The sequence below is a fragment of the Clupea harengus genome, chromosome 1 (genome assembly GCF_900700415.2).
Source record: "Clupea harengus chromosome 1, Ch_v2.0.2, whole genome shotgun sequence".
Taxonomy (NCBI): domain Eukaryota; kingdom Metazoa; phylum Chordata; class Actinopteri; order Clupeiformes; family Clupeidae; genus Clupea; species Clupea harengus.
The window spans coordinates 27362587-27377586 of NC_045152.1; the positions used below are offsets into that span (position 1 = coordinate 27362587).

The 15000-nt window shown below is 43.3% G+C and overlaps 3 protein-coding genes across 7 annotated transcripts in view; 1 reads left to right on the forward strand and 2 right to left on the reverse strand.

Annotated features, from left to right (window-relative positions):
- Nucleotides 1–7839, reverse strand: part of ift122 (intraflagellar transport 122 homolog (Chlamydomonas)) — a 27953-nt gene extending 20114 nt beyond the window's left edge. The window contains exons 1-11 of the mRNA XM_012838755.3: nucleotides 7690–7839; nucleotides 7040–7106; nucleotides 6840–6924; nucleotides 6644–6722; nucleotides 6253–6329; nucleotides 5924–5990; nucleotides 5202–5348; nucleotides 3161–3236; nucleotides 1881–2072; nucleotides 1061–1199; nucleotides 760–962 (exon numbers count right to left, since the gene is read on the reverse strand). Of these exons, the coding sequence (XP_012694209.1) occupies nucleotides 760–962; nucleotides 1061–1199; nucleotides 1881–2072; nucleotides 3161–3236; nucleotides 5202–5348; nucleotides 5924–5990; nucleotides 6253–6329; nucleotides 6644–6722; nucleotides 6840–6924; nucleotides 7040–7106; nucleotides 7690–7748 (1191 nt within the window). The 5' untranslated portion in view covers nucleotides 7749–7839. The remainder of the gene's footprint in view (nucleotides 1–759; nucleotides 963–1060; nucleotides 1200–1880; nucleotides 2073–3160; nucleotides 3237–5201; nucleotides 5349–5923; nucleotides 5991–6252; nucleotides 6330–6643; nucleotides 6723–6839; nucleotides 6925–7039; nucleotides 7107–7689) is intronic.
- Nucleotides 7840–7881: 42 nt separating this feature from the next.
- mbd4 (methyl-CpG binding domain protein 4) lies at nucleotides 7882–10786 on the forward strand. 3 transcript variants are annotated; one of them, XM_012838738.2, is made up of 7 exons: nucleotides 7882–8370; nucleotides 8560–9164; nucleotides 9307–9372; nucleotides 9546–9680; nucleotides 9886–10035; nucleotides 10401–10504; nucleotides 10601–10786. In XM_012838738.2, the coding sequence occupies exons 1-7, from the start codon at nucleotides 8210–8212 to the stop codon at nucleotides 10673–10675; spliced, it is 1296 nt and encodes a 431-aa protein (XP_012694192.2). In that variant the 5' UTR covers nucleotides 7882–8209; the 3' UTR covers nucleotides 10676–10786. The 3 variants fall into 3 exon arrangements, with proteins under 3 accessions (XP_012694192.2, XP_031430151.1, XP_031430143.1); XM_031574291.1 differs by having other exon boundaries at nucleotides 8567–9164; XM_031574283.1 differs by lacking the exons at nucleotides 10401–10504; nucleotides 10601–10786 and having other exon boundaries at nucleotides 9546–9706; nucleotides 9886–10392.
- A 333-nt stretch (nucleotides 10787–11119) lies between these two features.
- LOC105910035 (dedicator of cytokinesis protein 3-like) overlaps nucleotides 11120–15000 on the reverse strand; it is a 37782-nt gene continuing 33901 nt past the window's right edge. For all 3 annotated transcript variants that reach the window (XM_031574242.2, XM_031574240.2, XM_031574238.2), the window contains exons 53-54: nucleotides 14798–14880; nucleotides 11120–14678 (exon numbers count right to left, since the gene is read on the reverse strand). In XM_031574242.2, coding sequence (XP_031430102.1) covers nucleotides 14097–14678; nucleotides 14798–14880 — 665 coding nt within the window. In that variant the 3' untranslated portion in view covers nucleotides 11120–14096. The remainder of the gene's footprint in view (nucleotides 14679–14797; nucleotides 14881–15000) is intronic.

Here is a 15000-nt window from a genome sequence, read left to right on the forward strand (position 1 = left end):
ATTCATGCACACAGACGCAGAGACCTACAAACACACACACACACACACACACACACACACACACACACACACACACACACACACACACACACACACACACACACACACACACACACACACACACACACACAAAACCCCAGCATGGTGCGAGCTGATGGGAAACAGGCAAGACAGACCTTAGCTTGTGGAGGAAACACAAAACATCTGCCATTCAGGAAAGAGATTTATAGAGAGCTCAGCATAGTGTTAAACATGCTTTAAGGAAATCCATATTTACACAAATGCACACATCATCTAAAGCTGTCTTTCAGAAAAACCACAGATGAGTGTGTGTGTGTGTGTGCATACCGTGTGATGTGAAAATCTAGACTACGGTCTGGTAAGCTTCCCATAATATTCTTTGGCATTAGTTGTGATTTGTATGGATAGTCATTAAGGTTTCTTGTACATAGAGAGCCAAAGACAAAGGATAAAGCTGAAAGACAGTATAATAAATGTCTTTGAGTAGATCCTGCACCAGCCTCAAGAAACTTGACACACACCTTCAGCTCCACTTAGGCTACTTTCCAAAAAAAACACACACTTCAACAACAACCCCAAAAACTCCACGAAAGAAAGGCAATAACTCCAGCTCACAAAACTATAATGACCATCTGAGAGGTCTGGATAAGGGGCACATACTACACCTCCTCTCTCTCCACAACTGAAATTTCCCAGACAGGCCCAGCAGAGGGCGCTGTGTTGGGACAGAAGTCTGACCTGGCAGAGGATGATGTGGCGGGAGCACACCACCAGCAGGTTGCACTCGAAGCGGCGACTGATCTTCTCCTTAACGCGGTAGTGCATGTCCGACGAGTCGTCGGTGTAACACTCGTAAATGAGGATCTTCTCCGGCAGCTGGATGGCCAGGCGGTTCCTGTATATGGCGATTTTCTTCACCAGCTCTCTACATTTTATCCTCACTGGGTGAAAGAGAGAGAAGAGAGAGTGAGATGTGATGCCCATGGTCAGGCCCTAGGTGTAGAGTGAGGGTGCGGTGGCCTGGTGAGTCAGTCTCTACCTTTCTGCTCGGTGATGAGGTGTTGAACAATGACGTCAGTCATGCTGTCTCTGAAGGCGTAGCGATCCTTGTACAGGCCGTGAACCGTGCTGAAGATCAGCTGAAAGAAGGCAATGGTGCCGTCCTGACAGCCCACCACCTGCACGACACAAAAAAAGTAAAGTCACCCGTTACAACCATCAAAGTACTAAAAAAAGCACCCGCACTCCCCTGCTTTCCGTTATCCCCAAACCCTTTTAAAGGATCGTTCATCAAAAACTGAAATTCATTATCTCTAGACCATCTCAAACTGACACTGAGTTCTCACACGCTGTTCTCAACAGACTGACTGTCAGACTCAAGAAGGCGAACTCTCACTTCGCCGGCAGCTCTGTCAGCACCAAGCATCTCTCATTTCACATGCTCTCCCATCTCAACGTCCTCCTTTGCCTTCCCTTCACAGCTTGCCACCCCATATTCAGCACTGATTTTGCAACAGTGTAAAAAATCTCACCCAGACATCCTTCCCCACTAAATCACCCGATGAATCCCTGACATGTCCGTTTCTATAAATAGGACCCTGTGCATCTGGAGCCCTCATTGCTTCTGAACGTGTTCGTGGATCAGACGAGAGGTGTAAATAATGTGACAACTGAGGTGTGAGACCCCTTTAAAAAGCAGCCTTGAGGTACAAACACAGAGGCAGGCATATGCATGTGGGCCTCTGTGAACAAATAATCAATTCCAATCTGTTGTTTTTTTTTTGTTTCAAACACCCCCGAGCCAGACTGCCAGCCCACCCTGGGTAAGTACTGCCAGCCCACCCTGGGCAGGTACGCACCACATAGTTGGAGTCCGGCTTGACTCGGCAGGTCCACACCCAGGAGTTCTGCTCGCTGATGGGGCCCAGACGCACACCATCTTTGGTGTAGAGAGAGGCCTGCTTGTCTGAGCCCCCCATCACTATGTACTCGCCCTTGGAAAAGTAGCTGACGCAGCAGGGGTCATAGTTCAGCAGCCGGTCCTTTCCAATCTGGGGAGAGAGAGAGAGAGAGAGAGAGAGAGAGAGAGAGCAGACAGAAGGGAGAGCTGAGTGAGCGAACTTTGGGAAGAGCCCCAGCACCAGGCCCTCAGCCCAGCCCAGGGCCCAGTACAGCAGGAAGGGGGAACAGAGGACACGGCAGTTAGGACACGTGCTTTGGAGCTGAGGCCAAAGGCAGTAAAACAGAGAGATGGGCGAGGGGAGGACACAATGCTCTAGGTCCTGTCTGAAGACAAGCCCTCCTCAGATCAAGGCGTAAAGCATCCATTTAACTGTCCCTGGAGTGCCTAACCATAAGACAGAAAGGTGAAAAAATAAGAGAGGTGATCATTCCTCTAAATGGGCTCCATTGTGCAGATACTCGAGGTCTGTTTGCACAAGTCTTATGTCGGAGCTGGCCACTGGTGCATCTGTTTCTCCTCAGCGAAACACAGCTATGGCTGACAGTACCCCCACCCCGAAATAAAACCACTTCGGACAACAATCCTTCTTTTCCCTTTTTTTTTTCCACAGACACTATTCATAGAGCGCTAATGAAAACCGTCTGGAGTGAGAGGATAGGCAGAGGAGTGGGGGGCTGGGACAGCGCAGAGGGCCTAGGCTTTCTATGGAATCCTAATGAGCTGCATATTTACCCATGTAATTACTACATCTCCCATGAATCCCTGGGGGGGAAGCTCAACACGAGTTCCTAGCCACCAGTAAGTCTAACCAGCAGGGATTTCTGAAATGTCTGACGTGGTTTTACAGACCCTGCTACCTCTACTCCCCTTTCTCTCCTTCTTTTCCTTAACGATGTATTTGTGTTATTCACTGTTGCTATGACAACAATATGGGTCAATGATGATCAGGGTGAAGGCAAGACAAGAATTCCATGCTCAGCATTCATCTGGAAGTTGAACCTGCAATCTCCATCTCTTAAAGGAAGCCCATTAATCAACAGCTTAGAGTTTCCATTTGATCATAATTCAGGCTTTAAATGTTCAACATCAGGCAATATCAGCATTGAGAAGAACAATTATCTCCAATTATTTCCACTAATGAACAGTCACGGAAATGTGGGTGTAGAAAATACAGACCTGCTTGCCACTGAGTTGGTAGAAGGACAGTCTCTGGCCCCAGTCAGCCACCGCCAAAATATCATTGTGTTCATCCCTAACACAATCACATAAAGACACTGGTTCATCATTCCATAATGATGTTTGACAACATAATTGAGCACACACACACACAAAACATTCATTACAACATTCTTAAGTTACATAGCTTATTTGGCCTGCAATAACATCAAGATTGCTTTCAGGGAATGAGATCAGTTCAGACCGTTTACTTTCTGCTATAGCTGGCTAAATGAATGAATAAATTATTACATTATTACTTTTCTATATACCCCCAATAATGAGAAATCTAATTCAGGTCTATGTACAGCATGCTAAACTACAGAAGAGGCTTGGGAATCCCATCTGTGTGAAAAATGATAAAACCTTCACAATCTATTCAAGCATATTAGGCAAGTTAGGCAAGTATTCCCTCAAGTCATTCTCAAGTAAAGGCGAGGTTAAAAAACATTAATTCAGAGATATCAAAGTATATTTAGATGCATTTTCCTCAGATTCTGACCCTTCTCTGGGGAGGAATTCTGGTTCATGATTGCCAAAGGCTATGCATCTGGAGAAAGAAACAAATGAGACGGTTCTCCAAAATACAAAGAGGGTGAGAAGATGTCCACCCAGTCAGTATAAAGATGGTCCTGTCATCATGGTTAACCAAAAAAAAGTTCAGGGGGCAAATACAGAAGGAAGGGGGTGTATCTTGTTTGGCTTTTGAATTTCAAACCAGCCAACTTCTACAAATATTGCTGACTCCCACATGAAGATTGCTTTATTCTGTTTAATCTTTCACGCAGCATGTTGTGACTGTGGGCAATATGAGTGGCAATGAAGTCAGTGAGCACTGTTCTTTTTCTTTTCTGAAAAATATTAAATTCTCATACTACATACTACATCTTGGATAGACGTTCATTACTTACAACAGTAAAATAAACGATTTACTTATCTTACTATTTATATAATTCAGGTAAATTACGACATATCCTGTATGATGATTCTTGTTATAAACAAAATCAAACGCTGGACATGTATTTCATTCTAAAGAACCAATTTAACCCAACAAACTGAAACTACAAATTTTATACCTAAAATGAAATTAAAATGTGAAACAGTCGTCCATTGACAGAGTGCTGGGGAGCTCATGGCTAAGTACCTGAGTTGCCCACAGCTCTCCACCTCCGGCAGCAGCAGATCCTCATCTGTCTCTGGCCCTTCTCTTTCTGCCTGGCCCGCCTCTGTCATATTGCTTTCCTCCCTGCAGCTCTCTGGCCTGTCCAGTCTCCTGCTGTCTCCCCTGTCCTCCAGTAGGAGACCCAGGGCCTCCATCTCTTCCTCTGACAGGCAGCTCCCTTCCTCTACAGCCTCCTGGTCCACCTCGTCCCAGTTGGTGAAGGCAGTCCACTTTCTCCAGTCACTGCCAGGGGATCCAGCTAACAACTATTGCCTGCACTAAGCCTGGCTCCATATCAACATCACTCAATCATCACTTTCACTTCCAATAGCTCCATTTCACTTATCCACGCCTGTATATGGTACATGTTTTTTTTTTTTTTATATCATGTCTGCGGCTGAGGGATCTATCTGTGATGTAACAGCTCCCCCTACTGGCCATTAGTACTAAATGTCACCAGTAAGTGCCTGTGTTGTCTCTGGCATTTCCTGAAGCCTGCCCCCGCCATTCCCATGAGCTGTGCATGTTATCTCCTCTCCTTGACTCTCTCCTTCATACACTATTGACCTGGCTTTTCACCAAGTTGTGGCTCTTGCATTCCTACTGTCATGACAAGACTTTTTTAGATGTGTGATAACATGAGCACTCAGTCTACTTATGTTTGTGTGCGCTTGTGTGTGTGTGTGTGTGTGTGTGTGTGTGTGTGTGTGTGTGTGTGTGTGTGTGTGTGTGTGAGTGTGTGTGTGTTTACACTACATGAGTGATAGAAATGAATAGGGTTACGGTGACCATAGCACAGAGGAGTGCTGTGTGTGTTAGATATACGTAGTGGAGTCATACTTTGAGGGGTTCCAGGCTATGGACCAGATGGGAGAGGAAGATCCGCCTGGCCTCTCAATCTTCACTTTCTCCTCCCCGTTCTTGTTGCGGATGCTCACAACCCCGTTCATCATGCCCAGAGCCAGGTATTGCCCATCATTTGTCCAGCTGCACCATGCACACGCACACACACACACACACACACACACACACACACACATACACATACACACACAAACAAAACAATACTAAGTGAATATTCTGCTAACTTTCATCACACCAAGCAATTTGGAGGAATTTTTCTCTGTCAAACCCCAAAGTAAGTATTTGTTTCTCTATGTTGGTGGACATATTAGGTATTAGGTATAGTGGGTAATAAAAACAAAATCTAAAACCTTAATAAAAGACACTTTACACTAGACCAGAACAGATACCGGTATGTAAATCTCATTCGTTCAATTGCATATTTATGAAGCTCATACACTAAACCCTGGTCTAGTCTGACAAAATAGAGCTTCAGCATTTTGTGTCGAGAGAACAAAGTCTGAAGACAACTTGATATTGAATCATGGCAAAAAACAATGCAAACAAGACTGCCTGCCCGCCCCCCCCGAATACACAAAACATATGTCAATAACAATATGTCTCCAGACATTGTAATATAATTTGGACTAGTTACACTCATGCTCTTAGAGGAATCACTCAGACACACTGTTTTGTCCCAGGACAGCATGACAACATACCCACAGCATGTGATTTTGCTGCTGACTTTGTGCTTGGACACCGACTTTTGCTCTGGGGACCACAGACCTACCGAAAACAAAACAACTTTACAAAGAATTCAGAAGAAAAAGCTCATTCCCAGATTATACATAGGATTGTTTAACACATGTTTGCAAACTTCAAATGAACTGTACTACTCAAAAAAAAAATGATCAGATTTCAGACATAATTACAAAATGTTTTCAGGTCAAATAAAGCCAATTTCTGGAGGTTACTGGTCTGTTTAGCAGGAGCCATGGTTAAGCTCCTGCCAAGGAGAGAAGCTCTTTGAGGACACTGCTCTGCTCACCAAAATCTCCTGAGGAACAGGAGGCCAACTGATGAGTGACAGGGTTGTACGCCACACACTGAATGGAGTCATTATGTCTAAGAGACAAAAAATTATACACAGGCAGAGCAAAAATCAATCAAAGTTCATAATAATACCTTAGACTTATATAGCGCTTTTCTAAGTAGTCTAAGTAGACGCTTAGACTCCAGTCCAACAATGATTCCACACACTTTTCTGCAATCTAAACAGTTCAAGAATATCCTGAGATGATATCCTGAGTGTCTATCATTCATTTGTATTTGCTTTAAAGGGGTGAAATGGCTAAATGGCACATGTACATCACGGACTAAAGGAGAATTAAAGTATGAGCTCTATGGGGTGTACACTTTCACAGGTGTAGCAGCCTTACGTATATTTAAGAATTCCCTCCAGTTTTGATGTCCAGATGATGATGCTCTTGTCAGCAGAACCTGAAGCAAACCGCTTTCCTAAATGAAAAACAGTCATCAAGTCAGACCAAAGACAGGTTACAAGACATAGAGGAAAGGGAATCATTTAAATTCTGAAAGTGCCATCGTAAATCAATGTTTAGGTGATATGCTCACCATCTTTAGCATAAGCCACACAGTAGACAGTGTCCTTGTGCCCTTTCAGAGGCTGTATCAAGGTCCCATCAGAAGTGTCATATACCTGAAAAAGTGAAGTGTCGATGAGAACACGTAGAAGTTTATAAAAGTGATAAATGTGTCTATGAATTTCTAAGTTGTGACACAATGAGCCATTTTGAATAATGAGCATCACTTACCAACACCCTGTTTCCTGCAGCAACAATGAGTTGAGTGCCATCCGGTTTGAAGGCTATATCATAGATACTGGAGGAGGGAGAGATGTATACAGAGATGCATATAGAACAGCAATTAAGTCTATCCTAATGTGCACACTTTTCTAAAGGCGATTTGTTACAATACAGCAGAAGGCAGTAACATATATAACACAACATAACATAGCACATATGACATTATTTAGCTTTCGTTTTTTAACAAGATACATTGGATGATAATAATATATTTTATTTTTAAACAATTTCTCAATGTGTGAGCTGGCAAATTCAAGATGCCAGTAATTTAGCAGCTAACGTTAGCTAGCTCACATTGGTCATCAGCCATTTGTAACCAGTAATGTATCTACAAAAGAAGACCTAACAATATCATATAATTAGATACAGAAACATATTTGGCCAATACCAAGTTTATGTGTACGTCAAAACATCTTATTGGTGTTTCATCTATTAAATAAAGCATCCTGCTAAGTTAGCTTCCATATTGACAAATCCTCTAATAGTTTACATAGTAACCGCCGTTGCTATCCACCTTCACATCAACTATAACGTTATCTCGCTAACTGTGGTTAACGACACGAAATTGTACGATTACAGTAAAAGAGTAGTGTTCATACCATTGCTCGACCTTGTCGCGGTCGTGTACTTTATCTATCCATGTTGGAACCGCTCTCATAGTTTTTGTTTAAAAAACCTGGCTAGATTACAAAAAACTCGCCAGTAAAGATAAACTGTAGTGCTCCTGATACAGAGGTAACTATGCTAGCTAGTTAGCTAGCCAAGTGGCTTGTTTACATGACAGCGAAGCGAGCATGCGCGCCAGCAGCCACATCCCTAGCCCATGCGCATAGGAAGTGGATTGTTGACTGTCAACTTACATTTGTACTTAATTCTCCAGTGATGTTACCAACGTAAAAATCGCGAATGCCTGACATGCCCTAACATTTACGTCTGGAGTGAGATGCATGAGAAATGAAGAAGAAACACATTCTGAGATCATAGTGTAGATAGATCTGTCTTCGGCTCTGTCTTCGTCTGCTTTTGCTTTAGTATTTGCTTTACAATAGCTGAAAGGAAATGCATTCATGTAGCCAAACTTGACGGTCTTTTCAGTCACAAAGGATTGTAAATGCAAGGATGACCGCTTACGAAATCCTGAAATCAAAAGCGAAGGAGCAAGTTATGCTTGAAGCTGAAGTCAAAACCCCTGATGCCATTCTACCACTGGGCTGGACCCGAGAAGTGAGACAGCGCAAATCAGGGAAAACTGCCGGGAAAACGGATGTCTATATCATTAGGTATGGGTATGTCTTGGTGTTATAGTCAGTTCATATGTCTTAAATCATGCTTTCACTGAAATCTGTATTAACTCACATATGAATGTGAAGTGGGATGTGGGAGTCTGCACTCTAGCGTCTAAAATGAGAAATACTGTAACTAATGACTGCACTCATGTGTAGAATATTTTGGTTATTACGTTGCTGTAGTCCACAGGGGAAGTGCTTTAGGTCCAGGGCATCTCTGCAAGAGTACCTGCACTCGCAGGAGGACAGTGGATATCTTTCAGTGAGTGATTTTAGTTTTGCGGTATCTGCGACTGAGCGAAACCCAGCACCATCAGGGAGAGGAAGGGGGACCCGTACCAGAAAACGGCAAAGTTGTGAACAAGTCAATGGAGCCTCACAATATTTTCCTTCTGAGCTGAACAGTTCAGCACCACAGACACAAGAGGTGAATGCAATGGAGAGTCACAGAGCAGAGGAGAACTGCACAGAAGTGGCAGAGAAGAGGCTCAAAGAGAAAGGTGGGGATCCATATGATGATGACAACTTGGAAAAGACTGATGGTATCGAGACCTCAGTACCAAGCTTGAGTATTCAGTCTCCGTCTGAGAGTGAAGGAGAGGAGGTAGGTGCAGATGAACAGGAGGAGAAGGGCTCAAGAGAAGAACAAAATGTTGAATCCCATGAGGAAAAAGAACAGAGTATCAGCAAGGGACAAACTAATGAGCAGACTGAAGGAGTGGAGATGCTACAAGTCCTCTCACAGAGCGCTGGAGAATCAGAATGCCACTCACCTATCAGGAGCAGCAGTGAGCATTTCCTTTACACACCAATCATTTAAAAATACAAATAAAAACGAATTAACATAAATTGACTGTTATTAATGCAAATGCTGTTTTCAATATCCCTTATCAGTGAAATGTTGTGTGTTTCTCTGTTGTTCCTGTTCAGAAGCCAGTCTGACTGGGGAGAAACGCAAGACAAGTCCTTACTTCAGTGCAAAGTCTATTAGGAATTGTGAGAGCTCTTTTATCTTAGTACATACTTTCACACACTTATATAGGACACTCATGACAATATTAGCTGTGGCATCCATTCTCACATGAATCATGGATGTAAAATGTGTTCGTGTGTTAATAAATGAAGATAATAAAACAGAGGAAAAGACATGCCATTTCTGTTTCCCTAAGGCCCGAGCCCCCCCAGGCGGAAAGGGTTCAGAAAGTGGACCCCTCCTCGTTCACCATTCAACCTCGTACAAGAAACCCTCTTCCATGACCCATGGAAACTCTTGGTGGCAACAATTTTCCTCAATAAGACCAGTGGTAAACTTAAATACATATAATAACAGGTGCAATGTGTAATAATTAAATGTTTTTTAATGTAATTACATGCTGAAATATTCTGTGGTGAGTTGCCCAAGTTCTCTGTTACTGAATGCGTTGAATGCTGAAATTCATTGCCATGCATCCCAGTTTTGATCTCTGTATCATCATTGGCATTTTTGAAAAAGGTGTCCTGTGTGTGCAGGTAAGATGGCATTGCCGGTGCTGTGGCAGTTTTTTGACCGTTTCCCAACTGCAGAGGTAACAAGGAGGAGTGACTGGAAAGTTCTGGCCGATCTGCTGCAGCCACTGGGCCTTAACACACTTCGAGCCAAAGCCTTAATCCGGTTCTCTGGTGAGAGTATGCATTTAGAACCAAATTTAAAATCCAATGTACTGAGATCGGTTATGTACTCAAAACATGAGAGCGATCAGTTGTCTTTTCAATGCTTCACAGATCTCAATGGAACACAGCATAATTCCAAATTAGCTCTCTGTTGAGCACCAAATTATAACTCCAAACGTTAAAGCCAAAGGTCTGTGTTGATCTGCTGTACGTGTGAAATATGTGTTCCCTTCGGGATAGCCTGTGTGTTCTTAGATGCCTTGATTTTGACTTTCCACATTCTGATTTTTGTGGTCATGCCATCAAATGACCTGAATCGGAATAGAGGCAGCTTCCCCACCTAGTGTTCATGTTCTAACTGGTCTCCTTCTCAGATGAGTTCCTTTCCACGCAGTGGAGGTATCCCATTGAGCTGCATGGAATTGGCAAGTATGGCAATGACTCTTACCGCATCTTTTGTGTGGAGGAGTGGAAACAGGTGAGAGAAGCACATCTTAACACATGCATGCTTAACAAACCGCCATCTAGTGAGTAAAGGAAATACATGATGGACTGAATAACCACGTTGTTGCAGGTGACTCCTGATGACCACAAGCTTAATGACTATCATGCATGGCTATGGGCCAACCACACCGCCTTGGGACTCTGAAACAGCTGAAAGGGCCCCCTTGTGCCTGCTGGTTTACATACAATCATGGCTATATTTGTTCTACCTTTTACATTTATTTTAGAAATAAAAAGTTTTAAACTAAAATTGCAACAATGAATTTACTATTGTGAATGGTGTAGTATGATTGATTTCTTGTCTCCTCATTTTGTATTATTTATAATTCCTTCCTAAACTGTGGAGGTTTGCTGTTACGTGAAGGGTAATAGTGAATAAATCATTTTACATCCTGCAGAAGCTGTTCTTGCATGCAAGAAGCACAGTCAATATCTTCCTGCGGGTTTAGTGGTTAACCATCTATATATCACAAGCAGTTAGGTTACAAAACACATTTTAGTGAATGGATGACATTGAGTAGTACATAATGATCAAGTGTGCCACTGGAGAGAATAAAAACAGTCACAACATAGACATAAAACAATAATGCACTATTTAGTAGCATTTTTATTCAACATAATTGAGTTACAAGCAGGTTGTATAATTATAATTGTGAATGGAAAGTACATGTTTGCGTATGAATGGGTCTATTTAAATTTTGCTCTGAAGAAAACATGAATGCCGCACCACATACACATATTTGAGTGTGCACAATTTGAAGATGAGGTCCACTGCCTTTTGTAAAAGTGATGTAGAAATTAAAACAATTTGTCACTTCAGCAAATAAAAGGAACCACCTTGTTAAAAATGTTTGTAACCAGATATGTGTGATTTCAGTTGATAATAATGTTTAGAAGAGAGTCTGGAGGGGTTATTGTCTTTACACAAACACAATGCCAGGTGTAGGTCAATAAATGAAATCATAGGATTTTATAAATGTCAAAAATCCTTTACAACCCCAACTGGAATGTGTTTTGTGGAATATACATGAGCCGTGATTGAGATTGTGCTAAAATGTTCAAAGATCTGCCAGGCTATTATGAGGCATCAGATATTGATAAAAAAGAGTTTGGAATAATGACTCAGAACAATGTTTATTCATGCAGACACAATATGTACAAGATAGCACATGTTCCAGTATATAAATTATTGAAGTTCTAATTATGTCAATTCTAATCATTTTGTCCATTTTAAACATTAATATTGACAGCATTTGGGAGTATTTACACAGAACAAAGACGGTATCATTTCTGAGGTCACTTGAAACATCCTCTTTCCTCTAACGTTTTGAGCTCTTGCCTTTCCCATAATGCACTCTAATTTATCAAACCTCTCTCAAAAAACTTTCGCTCCATACGTACACAAAGTTCAACCACTGAACACCTTTGCTGGTGTCCTAAAATACAAAAATAAGAGTCTCCTGAACACAGAATAATACTTCATGTAAAACAGCAAGGCGCACTAACATGGTTCAGTTTGAGGGAAGTCCCACCCCCCACCAACACCACCCTAACAGAAACCCTCGACACCAGTCCTCAAGTGTACCACATCAGTGTGTGAAGTGACATTATCCAGAACGCCAGTGGAAACTCAAAGGAAATTCAGAGTGTATCCATCCAGTTTGTATTTCAGAATAGTCTCTCCTATATTATTCTAATGCAAAGGGAAAACCAGAGCTTGGGTCGGGCAAGCATACAGTATTCACACAGCAATACTTCAACTACACTTCTCATCACACTGAGGACCAAACACTGATATCATTGACAGAAAGCATGGCGCTTTCAACAAGGCAGGAAAGAACATATGAAAACTTCTCATATCAATATGTGATGCGTGATCATTTGGATGGACCCATGTCTCTGTGGGAAATGCATCATCATCATCATGGGCAAATCCAAGCAGGCTGGCCCAGGATGATGACATCATGATGATATGAGGTGTCAGCAGATGAGAATGTAGTTAAGGCCAGGAGGCATTTTGGTATTTTAGAGCTCTGTGTGTGTGTGTGTGTGTGTGTGTGTGTGTGTGTGTGTGTGTGTGTGTGTGTGTGCGTGTGTACGTGTGTGAGTGAGTGAAGAACACCTGTGATTGATACTTTTCTATGTGCTCCACACATACACAGTCATGTGTTCACATGCACACACACACACACACACACACACACACACACACACACACACACACACACACACACACATACACACACAGGAAAGTTTTCACATGGGACCCATGAGAGACTTCAGAAAATGCCAACAGTTTACATAGTTGTTGAGTCCAAGACTTGCAGAGGGAACAGATGCTTTAAGTGTAATATCCTCTTGGGGGATTGCATTTACCCCGAACATATCTAAACTAAGCAATGGAAAACACAGCCTATCATGCAGGATGTCACTATTTCAGTCCTGTCAAATCCATACAAAGTACTGGTCTTTTGACATCCACATACCATGGGTATTGTGATATTGCTAATATATTAATCATCTTTCATGAGATACTCTTTGCCAGTGTTTGTGTATACATGAAATTAGTCTCTAAAATGCAGTTTGTGGAAAAGTGAAAGTTTGTGCAAACATTTGTGTATTTTCAATCTGGACATAACATCCAGAAAAAAGGTGCTAATATGAATGAGGGAAACGGCACACTTCCAAAAGCAGAGCATGTGCTAGGAACTAGCATCATTACTACATTTGTTGTGTGACTCCTGGGAAGATTGCAGATGAGTTACTGTCTATGAGGTTGTAACATGTATAAGATCTCATTTAGGTGATGTGAGAGCAGTAGACTACAGCTACAGATCATGTATGACCAACGCACCATCTGAGTATCCATAGCTTGTGACGGCTACTCATCTACACATTACACAGACCTCAGAACAGTTCCCCAAGCCCTCTTTTCACCCTCATTAATAAACACAGATTGTTCCATATCAACACTAAACCAGAAACAATTGCCTTCCCTTCATGTTGACTTGATATGTCATTTGAGACGGTTGCCCTTTAATCATACTTGAAGCCTAACTCTTCCTAAAACTTTCATTCCAACACACTAACCCCTAATCTTGCTGCTATCTAACCATACTGTCAACCCTGTGCTTGACCCTGATAATCAGTTGTGGTGGAAGGAAATGGGCAAAGTGAAGAGGCAGGCGTTATTTTGTGTTTCACTTCACAAAACATTCAAGTGTAAAAACAAACAAGCATGCTAAAGGACTAGCTGTACGAAAAACTGTGTGCTCAAGGGCTATATCTCTACAGAGTGTGAGCTAGGGGGCTTCATGATTATTACAGTCTTGTGAGGATTTATGGTGGAGACGCAGGAGATGAGAGCTATTCAATGAAAGCAGCTTCTCAGAGAATATTTATAAACCAACCCAGCCTCCAATCAGGCCTGCATCCCCTTCTGAGAAACTCACACTGACACCCTGAACAAAGGGCAGGCTCTGCGCTCTACCAGGACCCTCTCTGATTGCCATCCAACTGCAGGCCTCCATCACTGTGCTCCACAGCTCTGCCCTCCCCTCCCCCCCTCAGCCAGTGCTCTCCTCCTGCTCCTCGCGGATGCGCTGCTCCCAGGCCGCTCGATGCAGCTCGCGCTGAGTGTGCGGAGGAGGGAAGATCCTGCGGGGCAGCGGCACTGGCTGGATGCCTCCGCTCCCACACTCCTCCTCGCTCACTACCCCGGCGCCCCCCACCACACGCATGCAGGGCTTCGGGGGTGGCGTAGGGGCGCCAGACCGGCGTAAGAAGGTGGCGCTGGCGTGCGGCAACTCCGGGCACAAGGGCCGGGAGGCGCAGGAGGGGTCCTGCAGGCTGTCGGGCTCAGCACCGGCGTGGCTGTGGGGGTAGTGAGGGTGGTCCTGGGAAGGGCCGTAGTGCACATGCAGGTAGGCAGCAGGCGGGGCCGGCTCCTCGGGGCTCCAGTAGTGAGTGGGCGGGATGTGAGGGGCTGGGTCCAGTTGCTCAGGCCGGCTCGTGGGATCTGAGTGGCTGAAAATGCTCTCACTCAAGGAGGAGACCCCACTGCTGGCACTGCCTGACAGGGTGGAGTTACTGCCTCCCAGTACTGACAGTGGACTGGGCGGAGAGCCAGGAATGGGATGCAGAGGAGACTGAGAGACACAAAAGAGAGAGAGAGAGAGAGAGAGAGAGAGAGAGAGAGAGAGTGAGTTGACTTCCTATGTCTTTCTGTCGATTTTTGTGATTACAAGTCTGAACACATTCAGCCTACCTTTCTAATAGAGCGCATCGGTAGAGCTGGGGGAATATCGTTCATATGTTGTTGAAAAGCATCAAAGTGCATCAGGAAGTGACCTAAAGAAGACATGGGACATATAAAGACAGGAAATGGAACTAAAAATCATAATAAAGTTCAAATATTCTTGAAGTTTCTTTAGATTGTGGATGCCAATACAAACTTCTCAATAGAAGAAG

Excerpts from the sequence above, each read along its gene's own strand:
- mbd4 (XM_012838738.2), top strand. The coding sequence starts at position 8,210 with ATGACCGCTTACGAAATCCTGAAATCAAAAGCGAAGGAGCAAGTTATG. Across the intron at positions 9,165-9,306 it reads CTCACCTATCAGGAGCAGCA|AAGCCAGTCTGACTGGGGAG; the intron begins GTGAGCATTTCC and ends GTTCCTGTTCAG. Across the intron at positions 9,681-9,885 it reads TTTCCTCAATAAGACCAGTG|GTAAGATGGCATTGCCGGTG; the intron begins GTAAACTTAAAT and ends CTGTGTGTGCAG.